Genomic DNA, 15,602 nt, shown 5'->3' on the forward strand with positions numbered 1-15,602 from the left:
TGTGTTTGTGTGCACTGGGCTGGGAGACAGATTTACTATCAGAGTGTGTGTGTGTGTGTGTGTGTGTTGTTAGTGCTGCTGTTTTCCCTGCAGTGTTTAAAATGCTTTGTTTTTATCAGTCACTCATCGACTACGTCACACTGATACTAAGAGAAATCACTTTCTTAATGAACGACTACATTTTAGAGCTCGTACTTCACCAGATTAAACACTTTGAGTATTTTGTTTTTGTTCTACTCGAACTGAAGAAATGCTTTTCGAGCTACACATGGTTCACAGATTAGGTTTTGTTCCTCACAAATGAGGCCAAACTACTTCGCAATACAACTGACAACTGAATACAAGCAGCTGTAAACGACATGTTAGAATCAAACCTTTCGATTCAAAGTAGTAATTTAACAATTAAATAAATTAAAACAACAAATTTACCTACAGTACTGTACACAGCACAGCAACATCTACATCTACTAAATGAAACAGACTTTTTATTAACACACAAACTAGTTTTTGAACTGATAATATTACAAAGACTTTGTTTCCTGGTAGGAGGATGAGAATATAGTCTGATGACTCCTGTTACTCCAAATGAACACAATCAACTTGGTTCTCATATACTAACGAGGAAGTTAACGGCTGTGGGATCCTGTACTTCATGGTGAGCACACAAGACCACAAGACCATTATAAGTACAAGAAAAGGTTTTTGTTGCCTTCACATAAATACAGATTTGAAGAATGTGTTGTGCAGGTTTGCTGTTTCTCATATGAACATGTATTACATCTCTCTGTGGCTCAGCTTTGTTAATTTGCCCTCTCACAAACTCCTGCTCTTTACTCTTCCTCAGAACGCCCCCTGATCTATCGACAGCTCGCAGGACCCCCCAGTCGGACTTCTCATTGACCGCTACTTAATAAAACTCGAGGCCAGTTCATTAATAACACTTCAATAAAATAAACAACTGTATCATCTGCAAAATATCAGTTTCTCTCTCTCTCTCACACACACACACACACACACACACACACACACACACACACACACACACACAGATCCCACCAAGAATCAATAAGCATTTAGTGTGGTAAAGGAGGAAATGCTATAGGAAGTGTAGAACGAGGGAGGGGGAAACTGTAGTGTGGGTGTGAATGTGTTGGAGGACGATCTACTAAACACACATCTACCTCTGCACATCTTGTGTTGCAGTAACTCCTCTGTGAGCTTCTTTACACATCAACACCGGCTCAGCAGTGAGATAAGGAGAAACACAAACGTCCTTTAACCCATTTCTGTTGTCATTCTGTTTTTCTATGTAGCTGTGTTATGTCTCTTCATTAGATTTTCTGTCTTTCAGTGACATTGTGCAGGTGAAGCCCGAGGCCTGTCTCACATTTGGACCCCTCGGCCTGTTCATCCATCCAAGCGCCTGCACGGTGACAAGACCCCACAGGTTGTTTGTGTTCAGCGGCAGAAATTACGTCTACATTCACGTAACAACGGATCACTGTTATTTAAAGAAGAAGAAGAAGAGAAAAGAGGAGGCAGGAGATACACGGCGTCTAAAGGAGGAGGGAGAAGGAGGCTCAGACTGGACTTCAACACTTCTATTAACATTTCAGTCCAGATGGCAAAATCTCAGGACGCGGTCTTCCAATGCTAACAGGACACTGTTCGAAACAGAAAAGCTTTTTCCACATTCATCAGGACTTACAGTACCGTGGACATGGCCTGAGTGTGAGATAAAGTCTGCAGTGGTGTGTCTTCATCAGTCTGTGCGGCCTCAAGGCGACGGCCACAAATGAGACCATTCATCTCTGCTGCCTCACACACGACCACTAACGCCGTCACACACACAAACGCGCTCACCTATAAAACCAGTAGTGGATTAAAAAAACCTTTCACATCTTATTTTGTAATAGAAGTTATTAATATTAGTGATGTATGATTTACTGCTTCAACAATAATTATAATAAATAATCAAGGTGTCACAGTTTATTAGCGTTCCAACTAGTACTTTAGTAAAGGTCTGTTTCACTCTTTATCTGACTCAGGACTCTGACCTTGACTCCGACCTTCTTTACATCTTCCACATGTTTTGAGGTCTGGGATCAGCAGTGAATTTTAAAATCCAGCACCCACAGTAAAAATTCAAAGGCTTTAAGAAATAAGGCACAATCATCTGATGAGACAGGTCACGGTGTGAGAGGAAAGCTTGAAGTAGTTAGTTTGATCCCTGCAGACCGAAAAACCCGGTGTGGTTTACGGCAGCACTGGTGACGAGCCGGAAGAAAGTTCGTCTGACCTTAAACCAGCGGTTCTCCCTCATCTTAACTCCACCCCCCCCCCCCCCCCCCCCCCCCCCCCCCCACACACACACACACACACACACACACACACAAGATGAATCAACGTTAGCAGTAACCTGAGACACACACACACACACACACCGTCTCCGCCATCGTTGCCGGTGAATCGCAAGTGCAGATCATGAGTTCAAAGGTCAGATGCTGCTGTGTTGCTATTGGAGAAGGTGGTCACATGCAGGTCACTGGGGGGGTCAAAGTGAGGGCTAATCCAATGAGCGGCGTGCAGACAGAGGTTGTTTGGTTATCAGATGTGAGCAGCTGTGTGAGTGTATGCTGCTTATCTGTGTGCACATGTCCACGCTGTTAGAAAAAAATATTGATTTAGTAACAGATCCTAAAGCTTTTGACATTGATCAAAGGAAGGATGGGGGGGGGGGGGGGGGGGGCTACCCGGATGATAAACCCTCAGGTTATCAGCTCCAGTGTGTTCAAGTCCCATCAGCTCTGCAGAGACAGTGCACCTTAGGAAATAACATCAAGATGATGTCTTTAAAAAAGCATTCAGATATTTAAACATTCAATTAACACAGATTCAATGTGTGGATTCTTATTTAAAAAGGGTTTTAAAAGATTTAATCAAACCCTTGAAATGATGACAGTAATTAGTTAGTTAACTGCAAAAGAAACAGTTTTTAAGCAGTTTAGAGCTTCACACCTCACACATCAACAACAAACCTTTCATTTCTGTCCTAATGTTATTTTTTAATTAAGGCGTAAATAAATAAATCAAATACAGATATTGAATAAGGCTTTTCAAGGCTTCTTCACATTTAGTTGAATGTTAGGAACCATTTAAGGTATAAATTCAGGAATTGTTGTTTTTGGTCACTTCAGGATGTGTTGGTCTTTAAAAGCCATAAATAAAATCTTACTTCACCCATTTATTATCCTACAGCTTCGCCATATATAGTGGGTGGTGCAGTGGTGTTGGACACACACACAAAGGATAAAAGAAAAATAGATTTTATAGCATCAAGTTGATCAGAAACACCGTGTAGACATGTTAATATTGTAAATGACTTGTTTAAAGGAACATCTACATAAACGAACAGCAGCCGATCATCTGCAAACATCAGTACCGTCCTCCAAAAGCACGTTAGGTTTACTAATTACTTAAAAGGAAAACTGATCCTTAAACAGTTCTTGCACACGACTCATCTGTTCTCTCTAGATTATTTTGGTTTGAGAAGAAAACTCGTCCCTCTTATTTGATCATTTCTATCTTCAGCTTTTTCTTTTGCTCTTTTTAAACAGGTTCAACCTAAATGGAGCCGAGTTATTTCACAGTTGTACGATGTGTGTGTTTGTCTGGAGATAATTACATAGGGCACCGATTACATTGATCCTCACACACATCGGGATAATTACACTGCCATGAGAAAAGAAATAACATGTAGTCAATGAAAAAGATAAGAGAGGTCAGCGTGTGTGTGCTGCCTGTTCTGTCTGTTTCCTTCCTTATGGCGAGGTTACATTAAATAGTGTGTCTTCTAATATTCAGCTTTACTGGCGACAGGCGTGTTCGCAGCACGCTGTCGGCTCTGGTCCCTCTGGACGCTTGTTAAGGTCAGATTTACCCACCTGACATAACATTACTGTAGATAGAACAGGAGCAAGCTGTCAGAGAGGAGAAGGTGCAGATAACAATTAGAAGAAACTTGAAGACAGGTAACAGTGGATTACTGAGGGTCATTGATTTTCAACACTCAGCTGTGACTGATGACTCTGAATCAGACTGACAGCTTATTGTCTTCTTGTTTTCCCTATAAAATAGATCATAAATAACATCTTAAAGCCATTTCTATTTATGTTTATAACACATAAATATACATGAATCGTGCTGCTAAACACAGCCCACTGTAGAAACACTATATTACTCTAGAAACACTATTGTAAAGAACATCTTCCCCGTTAAATTTTTTATAATCAGTGTGAAACGAGCCCAGGCTCTCTGAAGGAGATCTGAACATGCAAAAGCTGCATATTTGATGACTTATTTCAGTCTCCCTGCAGTTACGCTGTCTGTATCTTGATTGGGAGAAATCACGTGCAGCTTTTCAAGAGTTTCACTCAAACCCGTGGATATGGAATTTCATTTTTGGGTTAAAGATAAGCTGGAGCATACAAGAGAACTATCTGATGGTGAAACTGCTGAGTGCTGCACTCATTAATCCTTTGACGGCTTCAACATTTTGCCATTAGGATGAAGAATAAACAAAGTCGAGTCATTTTTCGTTGTTACTGATGCTCTTTGTGGAAGCAGCTCAGACAGACAGTTGGTGGCACATATGCCTGGTGGAGCTGGCACAGTGTCGCTGGGACGCTGCCAAACAGATGAGCCTATAATTGTGTTTGGTGTGACGGTGACGAGAGCTTGAACAAGGTTTTACACGTTGATTGATTTGGAAAATGAGGAGTTTCTATCCATTTCCTCTTGTTCTCACTCATTTCTTCCCACAGACAATTTTTCTCGACTCCAGTGAAGGAAAAAATATCACTTCCTAAATTAAATCAAATACTTCATTACATGCACAAGTTCTGCAGTCAAATCTAATTTAAGTACAGAGGCATTAGCAGAAAAAGTAAAAGGATTCAATAAGCCAAATAAAATAGTGAGTTTATGTAAAAAAGCAGAAATAAAACACGAACGATTGTGAAAACTGTTTAAGTTAGAAAGTGGAGAAGAGACGGCACCAGTCCCACAGCGGTATCTGCACATGACGTGCTCCCAGGAAGACGTGGATTTAAAAATCTGCATCTTTAATCACTTCACTTTGAACTAGTTTGAGCACGATGACTGTTTACACCTGCAAATACAAAGTATTGTGAAACTGCTCCACCCTGATCTGCACCTTTCACTGACTGACCCCTAATTTAAATCATTTCCTCATCAAACAGAAGAAAAGCTGCTCGTTCTCCATTAAAGGTGATTTACTGCACATCTACATATCTCAGGACACATTATCTGATGTACGTCACCAGTTACTACAGCACAGTAACATGTAATACTCCCTCGTTGTCCTCAGTGGCATCATAACTGACCAACTCCTTTACTCCAACACGATTAGAGCGAGATGGACTGACTGATCTGATTAATGCTGCTGTTTAATTATTTTAAGTGTAGCACATAAAAAGAGGCCGAACAGGCTGCTGTGAACGCAGCTTGTATTACACACACTCCCATCACATTCACAAAACTCTTTGAAGATTAAACCCAACCCCACCCGCCTCCGCAGACGCCCACACAGACATCACAGGAGTCCCAAATATGCGATTGTTCATTAACCTCAACCTCTGTCTGGAAATAGCAACACACATCCGATTATTAGCGACTCGTTCTCCCTGCTGCTTTCCAGCCTCTCTCCTCTCTGTCTATTCTGAGATGTAACCAGCCAAGAGGACGACAGATCCCAAAGTAAAGCCTAGATCCTCAGGTGATGTCTGTTTAAATACACCTGGATCTGGGAGGTCCAGGTAGTGCTGGATCAGTGTTCAGGTCAAAAACTAGGTCATGGAGACAAAAGAAGAGTCCAAGAAACTCTGCAAACACGTTATTGAAAAGCACAAGTTAGGAGATGGATACGAGATAAAGAAAGTACAATTAAATCATCACTTCCAGTTCTTAATCAATCGTTAGGAAACGGAGTGACTGAAGAGTTTGAGGCTCAGAAAGGAGAAACTCCACACAGAAGCTAAAGAGAGCACCTGAAGTATTACTGTTCAAGACAAACTGTGAAGGTGAAGAATCATTTTAAATATTCCTTTGTTTTCTCATCTGAACGCGTTTGACTGAGAACCAACAGAGACGATGGATAAATCTGTAAAAATACGACCTAATAAACTGGCAGTAACAGTTTAAGCCTCATATACTGTGGAAGAACTGAGACATTCACTTTCACTTCTTCACACCACACTGTGTTCGAGTCCGACCGAGTCATTATATCCCACTGCTGTTATCTTTCTCCTTTCTCTGCAATTCTCTTTGCAAAGGCAGCTGAGGCACCCGACTGTCAGCAAGAGAGATGTACGCAGAGAGAGGATAAAGAACAGGCAAAAAAAACCTGTTCCAGTAGCTGAAGACGGGTGCTGAGACAGCACAGTTTGGTCGGGTCTGGCTGTGTGTGAGCAGATGTCTTACAGCAGTAGAAGAAGCAACACTGCAGGCAAGAAGGAGCATATCTCTGGATTTATACCAGACAATTAGAGCCACTCCACTTCCAGGCAAAATCCAAACTCATTACACTCTGCAGGAGAGAGGGGTGTGTGTGAACAGCAGGCTATTTGCTGCTGATCTGCACTTTTCTCCAAACATGTTATCACATTTACTTACAGATGAGAAGCTGGAAGGTAGCTTCATGTGGCCCCCGTGCTGCTGCTGCTGCTGCTAATGGGAGCGATAAGGTTCAGGGTAAGACACAGATAAGAAAAGGCTGTGTGACTATTTAAACTTAGCCACTTGAAGAACAACAGCTGCTCCATTACACTTCCACAAGGTGACACAGCAGCTATTAAAGCCAACACTCAGCCTGGGGGTGGAGGTTCACAGGGACAGTGTGTGTTAGTGAGCTGCACAGCCTCATGTGATGAGGGTCATGAGAACACTAATGTAAGGATGCAACAAAGGGAATGAAGCAGCTTCCACACATGTCGCTGCTGCTCTCTAGTGGCTGTTTGTTCACATCCGTTTATATTTAATATGACATAAGATTAAGGGTTTTTTTAAGCTTTGTTTTGCAGGTTGTTTCCTGTGAAGAAGAATGAAGCAGCAAATGTGGAGCTAATAGGAAGTGAAAGAAGAACGATCTCTGTCGGATCTCTGTGGCTCAGACAGGCTGAAGACAGGCTAACTGAGCTAAGTGAATAATTAATAATAATTTTTTTATAAAGAAAAGTGTTGTAAATCTGAAGATTTATGAAATGAGTCAATCAGCAATAAAAGAAAAAGAATACAAATCTAAAAATGAAGATACTATAAAGATTCTGTACTATTTCAATATCTGGCTTTTTACTGCACGGCTGCAACTGAATTATTTTTAATATCAAATGTTCTGATTATTAATCGAATGATCTTTTTAAAGTCTCTAAATTTCTGTCTGAGTTTAAAACACAAATATTCAATTTACCATTAAAAACACAATTATAAACTAAGAAAAGAAAACAAACTGCAGCTTTTATTTATCAGATTGAGTGATTGAGAGTGAAAATATAAAACCAGTGAAGCCTGTGTTGACACCAGTGCTGCACCGACTGTGCACAGCAGTAACTTAAGTGGAGCTTGTTCCCTCTCCTCACGTGCGCCCCAGTTCTGAATTAGCCTACTGACCCACACTCAGCTCTCACAATTCAGATATTGCACGAACTCAGTAGAGAACATTATCATCACATCAGCACAGTTCCGGGTCAGTTCATTTGTCAGATGAGGGAGGAACCCAAACACGAGGAAACTGAATCTTTTCCTCTCGGTTCACGTTATAATATAAACTCTGTCATGTGGGGAACCTTCCTCCACGAGCCATTTTAGGTCCCGAGTTGTGCTTAAAGAAACAGGACTATATAATATTTTTTGCAGCCCTGTGGTTGCAGAGCAGCTTCTTAATGACAGGGGAAGCCTGAGCGGTGCGAGGCCAGTTCCACAGCCTTCTGCGTAAACAGGCGGAGCTGGCTGCCATCTGGTTGGCTTCTACTTCAGAGCAGAGACTCTGCTGAATGCTGATCTGCACCGAAGGCAGCAGCAACTCGCAGATAGAACCTTTAGGAACCGTTCAGCAGGGGACCATCGACGTACGTAACACCCACACGGTTAAAGGATCAGTTCACCCCAGTTACAAATAAATATATTTTTTATTTCTAGTTGAAGTTGTAGTTTTGTTTTGACATCTCTTTAATGTAACGATGATGAACTCCTGTGTGTAGCTGTGTGTGGAGTCATGTCGTCACTGGGCTGATAGCATCTGTATCATCATGTGTGGCTCATGTAAGGGAAGGTGAACTTCTAATGTAATGAAATCTGTTTATTAGACCCTGATCAGCGCCACGTGTTTTACTCCGTCTACGATTTGTTTCTCGCTGTAGTAAAGCGGTGCCCACTACACTTATCTCTTTAAGAAAACAGTGTCACCATTACTCTGGATAACTAACAGAGCAAAGTGAGCAGTTTGTTTTAGTTGTTCAGTAAAAGCTGTCGTCAGTGAAGTCTGAGGATTATCTTGAGGAACCACGATGTTGTTTTTGGGATGAACACAATACTTTTCATGTCATTTCTAAATGACGTGAAACAGCAGCTGCGACTAACTATTGTCTTCACCATCACTGATTCATTTGATGAATGCGTTTACTTTGTTCTTTTAATTACTCGCTCTGTTAAATCAGCTTCAGAACAGCTGCTGAATGGACCGAGTGGTCAAACTGTTGTAACTCAATGTTTAACCGACCCTCACTTATCCAAAAACTACAGTATATCCCCATCAGCATCCTCATCTTTGTTGACAATGGACCACAAAAACCCAGCTTATCCTAAAGCAGATCAGTGGCACAGTCACACTGCACCTCTGCAGCTGCACCTTCATCCTCTTTTCTGGGACATGAGACAGGCGTCTTTATCTGTGCGACCTAAAAGCACAGCGTCTGTGTGGAGAAGCAAAAGGTTCCCAGCCTGCTACGGCTTAGAGATCTGAATAAATGCACCTGTGTAGGAGAAAAAGGCCTCTTTGAAAATAAGTAACGACTTCACGAACACACAGGGCGAGTGTGTGGATGACTGCGAACATTCATCCACAGAATAGAAAAGAAAGGAGAAAAGAAAGACGCTCGCTCTGCAGCACTTTTACTTCTGTGATGTGACTTCATTTGAATGACAAAGAAACAAAAGGTTTTCTCAAAGCTTTGCACTGAAGGCATCAACAAAAACATACAGCGGTACACGAGAAGAGAAAAACATCAAAATGCAAAGACGTTTTGTTTCCAGATAAGCACCCAACTTTTGACCAGCTACACCCCCCGTTCCCATGACCGAGTCGCTGCTTTCACTGTGTCTGAGCCTGTTGTGCCAACAGAAAAGTCGATGGAGGCAGCAACGGGGCAGCAACGGGGCAGCAACGGGGCAAACTGTGGGGGGCGGATAGAAAAACAGAAAAGAGAAAAGAGAGAAGAGCAAAGACGCCGGAGTGAAGAACAGAAAGAGGGAAGTGAAGCAGAAGTAAACGTCCTCTCAGAAAGCAGTTCATTAGTCTTGACCTTGGCTTTGACCCACGACAAAAGCTGCAGCAAGCCCACTGCTATGACACCACCACTACACACACACACACACACACACACACACACACACACACAGGCACACACACACACACACACACACACACAGGAATGCTGCTGCTGTTATTGTCTTTAAGTGCTAAACTCAGGCCAAGGCCTCGCCAGGGTTGCATAAACAACATAACAACTGTGCAAACCTCTCTCTCTCTCACACACACACACACACACACACACACACACCCAAACACCACTTCCGTCCATTCTCTCTCACAGAGAAAGGAAGTGGAGTCGAGCTGGCCCGGCCCCAGTTGTCCAGACAGCGGCAGTCTGCCTACTTTGCCCTCTGAAAGGCTTTAAAGCCTCTCTCTCTGTCTCTCTGTCTCTCTCTCTCTCTCTCTGTGTGTCTCTCTCTCTCTCTCTCTCTCTCTCTCTCCGTCCTTCACTGTTTTCTGTTCTGTTGTAAAGAGCCACTACAAGTGTAAAGAAGCGCTTGATGCATTTTCCAACCGTTCGTTCCTCTGGTTAATGTGGTAGAAATGTGAAACACTGCACATTTTAACACAACACATCACTGGAGCTCATCTCGTAACTGGAAACTGCTGTTTGTGTTCGTTGGTAGTTTTAAATGAGACGAGTCTAAAAACGAGTCACTACAGAAAGTGGCCCAGTGAATTTAACCTGGATTAAAATCAGTTGATAAGCTTCCTCCAAAGATCAGGACGTTTAACCCTCAAACATCATGACAGCAGCGATTGATCAACCATTTACTGAAGAGACTCATTGAAATGAACGTCTTCTTCTTCTTCTTCTTCTTCTTCTTCTTCTTCTTCTTCTTCTCAGACGTCCTGAGTCTAGTTTCCTCCATTTTACATAATGACCTGTCTAAGTCATGACTACGACAGCAAAAGTTAAATTCTTCTGCTTCTGACTTTGTACTAAAACATAGAAAACATCATTTTGTTGTTGTTTATTGATTAAAAAGTTGGACTCTCCTGTAGTTATTGAGGCGTCCGTGCAGTGTCGTAGTCCGACCGCTGCACCTTGTAAACTTGGGAGTTTTCTTTACCTTTGCTCTCACATGACGAACGTCCACAGTGACAACACGTCCAGTTGTTCTGCATTGTACAGAAACCTCTATGATGTCACCGTATAAACAACCCAACGTCTGAACTTTATTATTTTCCTTCTTTAATGACGTCTGGTTAAGGAAAGTACAGATTCATCAGCAACAACATACACAGCCTGTCTCTTTGTCCAGCTCTCCATCATCATCGCTGTCATCACACGGGTTCTCCAAACGCCAACATATTTACAGACTCTTCTGCACAAGCTTCAAATGATGCTATAAAAGCAAAACATGTGGACTGTGGCAGCGAAATAGCAGGTTTGTGTTGAGCTGCCGTACACCGGTAACAATTAAAACTACAGCAAAACAAGCCGTGTGACACAATCTGGGAAGGAACGAGGCGAAATAAGGACTCGCTGCTTTGTGTGCAGGCAATTAAAAAAATTGTCAGGTACGACCTTTGCCAACGGCAGAAAAAAAGCAAAGACTAAATCCAGAAACAGGCGATTAAGATGCTTCTAAAAGCAAAAGTCAGACAAATGAGAGGAAAACATGACGACTGGGCGCCCAGAGCTGATTGGTCGAGATTTGAATGAAGCTGCAGCGTTACTGAGATGAAGAGAAGAACCATGCACACGATCAGACGTGCATCTATGGAAGGAGCCACACTGGTTTTAAATATTAGATATATTTATAGATGGATATTCACAACACATGTCTTTACTGTACTAACTGAGAGTTCAGGGGTCAGAGTTCAGGGGTCAGACCTCCTACCTTGGGCCATTTGGGGTTGATGAGACGTGCTTTGATGGCGTCGTCCAGGGCGGTGTTGTACTGGCCCTGTCTCAGATAAGCTGCAGAGCGGTTACTGTACAGGATGCAGTTCTGGGGTCAGCGCTCAGGGCCTCGCTGTAAAGGCGCACAGCCAGAGCATACTCCCCCTGCTGGCAGGCCTGGTTACTGCGCCGCACACACTCCAGGAATTCTGCTTTGCTCAGTCCATTTGGACCGGAGATGACGCTCGCTCCGACCTTTTCAGGGTCAGGGCTGAAGGAATCACAGGTGAAGAGAAGACGAGGACGACGAGGCAGCGATTGTGGTCCTGCTGGTGGAGCGAGAACCAAACAGGGAGAACTGAGGAGAAAACAAAAAGACATCGGTTAAAACGAATCAGCACCTCTTTTTGGCAGATTCTCTGGTTCCAGCTTCTCCAGAACGGTTTGTCTGTTTTATCTCTCTGTAAACGGAATATTTTTGGACTGTGGTCTGTGTGTTTACTGCAAAAGAGCAAATACTAAAGGCTAAACCTGACCACTAGAACACAGCAGACAACCTAAAAGCTGAAGCTGAAGCTTGTTAATGAAGGTTGAGTTGGAGCAAACTGGGCTTCGGGACACTTCTCGACATGGTGCTTATTGAACCTACTCGTCACACGGTGCTCAACAAATGACTCGATTTACAAAGACAGAAAGAAAATGTTCATGTGCCTGTTGTTACATAAGTCACAAAAACAAGATACTGCCAGCAGTTCTGTCCAGGACCACACGGAAACTGCAGCAGTCTGCATGACAGAAAACTGTAGCTACAGGCAAACAGGACGCGAAATGCTGCGTCCACTGTTCTCTTGCTCTTGACAGCCCGAATTCCTCAGAGAGACAAAAAGAGAAAAGTCTCGGCCCAGAGAGATGAAGGTTCTGCTCTCCTCATTCGTTTCTGTCACAGCTGCTGAAACTAACTGAGGTTAGTTCTCTGTAACGCTGCCTCCCTCCCTGATCTGGTGTTTCCAAATTTGTACTTTCACCAGCACTTACACCAAGGCCTTCATTATCTCTTCAATTCCCCTCTCTCTCTCTCTCACACACACACTCAAATGTTTGAATACACTTTTCAAATATGCAGACTGGAGGGATTCCTAAATCTGTATCAGTCAAAAGCTTTAAAAGAGGCTGGAAATGCATTGATGAGACATTTGATTAAACTGCATTAAACTGTTTGGCACCATCAAGAACTGATGAGATTTAGGCTGTTTTCAACAGGACAAGTGATCTAGAAATAACAGGGAGGTCGATATTGTAGTTTGTAGTTACACTTTCAACACAACAGCTTGTTGAGGAACTGGGTATAACTTTAAAAGTGTCGACCAACAATGGATGGCGTTTGTGTCAAATATATCACCCCTGTTCTTCTGCTGATCAGTGAAGTGAAGATCTTTGAATTCAGCTCAGACTGTGAGAACGAGCCTTTGTTTGTTCTGCAGTTAATTCAGTTGAATTTTTTAATGGATTGTTTTGGGATTTTCCAACAGGGTCTCTGTCGCCATAACTTCTCCTGCTCTGTGCAGCGGCCGGGTCACATTTCACAGAGAACACGAGTAAGCTGTAAGAAATGGAGACCTGGTTTTCAGCCCTTGTTTAGTGCACAATGCACCCAAAACTCCTCAGCTGAGACTCATACTTAACATCATCAATGGTACTGAGCCAAATCCAGTTGGTGCCTTTTAAACATAGACAGTGTATTAGAAACTTCCTGCAGTTTTCATGAAGGTGTCGCGTTGTTGTGAAACACTAGCTCAAGCAGAGCTTGTTTAACACGAGCAGGGTGGTGCCGTGCATCATGTGCACGGAACTACAGCGTAATCTGTAAGCCTATTACTGTACAACTATAATAAAGTTAATATAGAGCATGAGGAAACAGAACAGAGCAGCTCAGCGTGGACTTTTGCAATCACACAGTTTACTTTAGGGAGTAAGTTGTATAAACTGTTGTGCTGCAGCGTTCTTTAAACAGACTGCAGTCTGCGGCGTTGTGTGGGAGCACCTGTGCACAAATGGTTTGTTTGGAAGAGCTGGGAATATATTTGTAAGTCGTGTTAAAGTGAAACTGGAAAATGAGAGAGCAGAGTTGGACATACTGAGTGATGTATGACATGTTTGACCAGTCTCTTAGTGGTCGAAGTTAATAGTCCAGACAGGATGATTAAGCTCACCTCACAGCAGGGAGGCACTTCATCTCGGTCCTGTAGAGCCTCAAAAGCTCAGAGGAGAACTTTTCATATTTATGCACCTTCACACACTGTTAGTGTAAATTCCCCCATGTGCCGGTGTCAGAGCTGGATTAATGTGCGCTGTGCAGCTTCTCTAGACTCCTGGTGTTCCTGCAGCCAGTTGACTGAGGCGCTGAACTGCTGAACTGTTTGGTCAGAAGTTAGTCCAAGTCAAGTAAAGTCAAGAAGAAGTTCGTTAAAACAATAAAAACCTAAATGAAAATGGTCAAGACTCAGAAATAGGTCAAAGCAAAAAGGTGAGTCCGCCTCGTCCAACATGTCGACAGTGGAACTCAGTGTTTTGAGAGTGAAGAGGTAGAAATAAGAGAGGGGGCACCTTAAAACCAGATCTCACAAGAACCAGAAGCTAAAACATTTGGTACCAGAGTCCATAGTTGTCTGGTTTGTTGTTAAGTTCGGACAGATGACGTCACGCTTCCATAATTGACTAATGTGATTTAAATTAAATTAGATGATAGAGTTAAGATCATGTTAGAATCTGTCTCATTAGTTTGCTAAAAAGTAAGTTCTAAAAACTTTCTCTATTTGTCGATTATTCTCTTTGAACTGTCTTTAAAGTCTAAATGTAGTTTATATGGAAGCTGCTCTCATGAGTTAGAGTTCAGCAAGAAGGGAGCAGAGGATCAATACAAGAGTTTAAAGACAAAACAGAGTTCAGACTGTAAATCAGCCACAGAAGGACAAGAGTCAGGGGACAGGCGGGGGTCAGAACACAGTCCAGGGCAGGAACATCGCCCAACAGCGAGCAGATGAAGATAGAGTCTAGATTATTAGACAGCTAGGTGGTTCCAAGAATTCAAGCAGACAAGTAATCCAGCAAAAAGAGTCCAAGTCCAGAATCAAACAGGAAACAGGAAACACCGGAAAGGTGGGCGGAGCAGAAACAAAGCAGATGCTGCAACAATCAGGCAACGAAACGAGCGCACGTGGACTGGTTTAAATAGAGACTGGATGATTAGTGGAGTAAACAAACAGGGATTATTGATGAGGTCACTGATCTACCTGAGTGATGCAGTAGCAGGTGAGTGTGTGTGGGTTTGCTACAGAAGCTCAGTGTGGTGCACGTCCTCGACTCCTCTCAGGTTAAAGAGTGACCGTGGTTGGTTTGTTTCCTATCGTACCTGTTAACACAGAGCTCTGTAGTGGAGAGCTGCCACTGACAGAGAGCCGGGACTTTCAATCATCTTCATCTGCCAGGAAAGAAAAACGGGCGGAGAGAGTTCTCCACCTGCTTTTAATGTTCCTCTCATTTGGACCAGAACACACATGTGCGATCACATCTACGAGACTCTTCCTGTTCGGTGGCATCATTTGATCCAGTTTCACACTCTAATTTTGAAGAACCTACTTCCTGTCTTCTTGTCTCATGTGGGTCCCTAAACTCCTGCACTTTGATGCACTTGACTTTTAAGTGGCTCTGCTCTCTCGTCCTGTTGTCGACTCTGAATTTGGACCAAACTATATAATATTTTGGAGACTTCTGAGATCAACGGCACGCTGTGGAGCGGCTACGATTCTTAGTAGGTTGGTTTTAGTTGATAATAAAAAACATGGGCAGATGAAGCGGTTTGGCAAAAACAAGGAGAAGCATGAACTATGTTACACTGATGACACCGAGCATCAGCTCTGATGATCACTGTGTCCATCAGTCATTCACTGTGTGTATCACTGCATTAGACAAGCTGGGGTTGATTCACTGTAATGTGAAAGCATGAAGCTGTAAATTCTGCCTTTCACAGAAGAGAGATGTTGATAATTTCCATAGTGATGTTTAGAGAATCAGAGTTTGACCATTAAAGTCAGTATTCAGGAGGAAAATGAGGAGCATCACTGAAATGTCCTTCACAGAGTGTTTTCA

General features: G+C 42.7%; 1 protein-coding gene across 1 annotated transcript in view; it reads right to left on the bottom strand.

The window, feature by feature from the left end:
- LOC113158492 (tetratricopeptide repeat protein 28-like) overlaps nucleotides 1–15,602 on the bottom strand; it is a 109,388-nt gene that overhangs the window by 47,204 nt on the left and 46,582 nt on the right. The window contains exons 4-5 of the mRNA XM_026354421.1: nucleotides 11,690–11,814; nucleotides 11,455–11,565 (exon numbers count right to left, since the gene is read on the bottom strand). Of these exons, the coding sequence (XP_026210206.1) occupies nucleotides 11,455–11,565; nucleotides 11,690–11,814 (236 nt within the window). The remainder of the gene's footprint in view (nucleotides 1–11,454; nucleotides 11,566–11,689; nucleotides 11,815–15,602) is intronic.

Source organism: Anabas testudineus, chromosome 12 (genome assembly GCF_900324465.2).
Source record: "Anabas testudineus chromosome 12, fAnaTes1.2, whole genome shotgun sequence".
In the NCBI taxonomy this organism is placed as follows: Eukaryota; Metazoa; Chordata; class Actinopteri; order Anabantiformes; family Anabantidae; genus Anabas; species Anabas testudineus.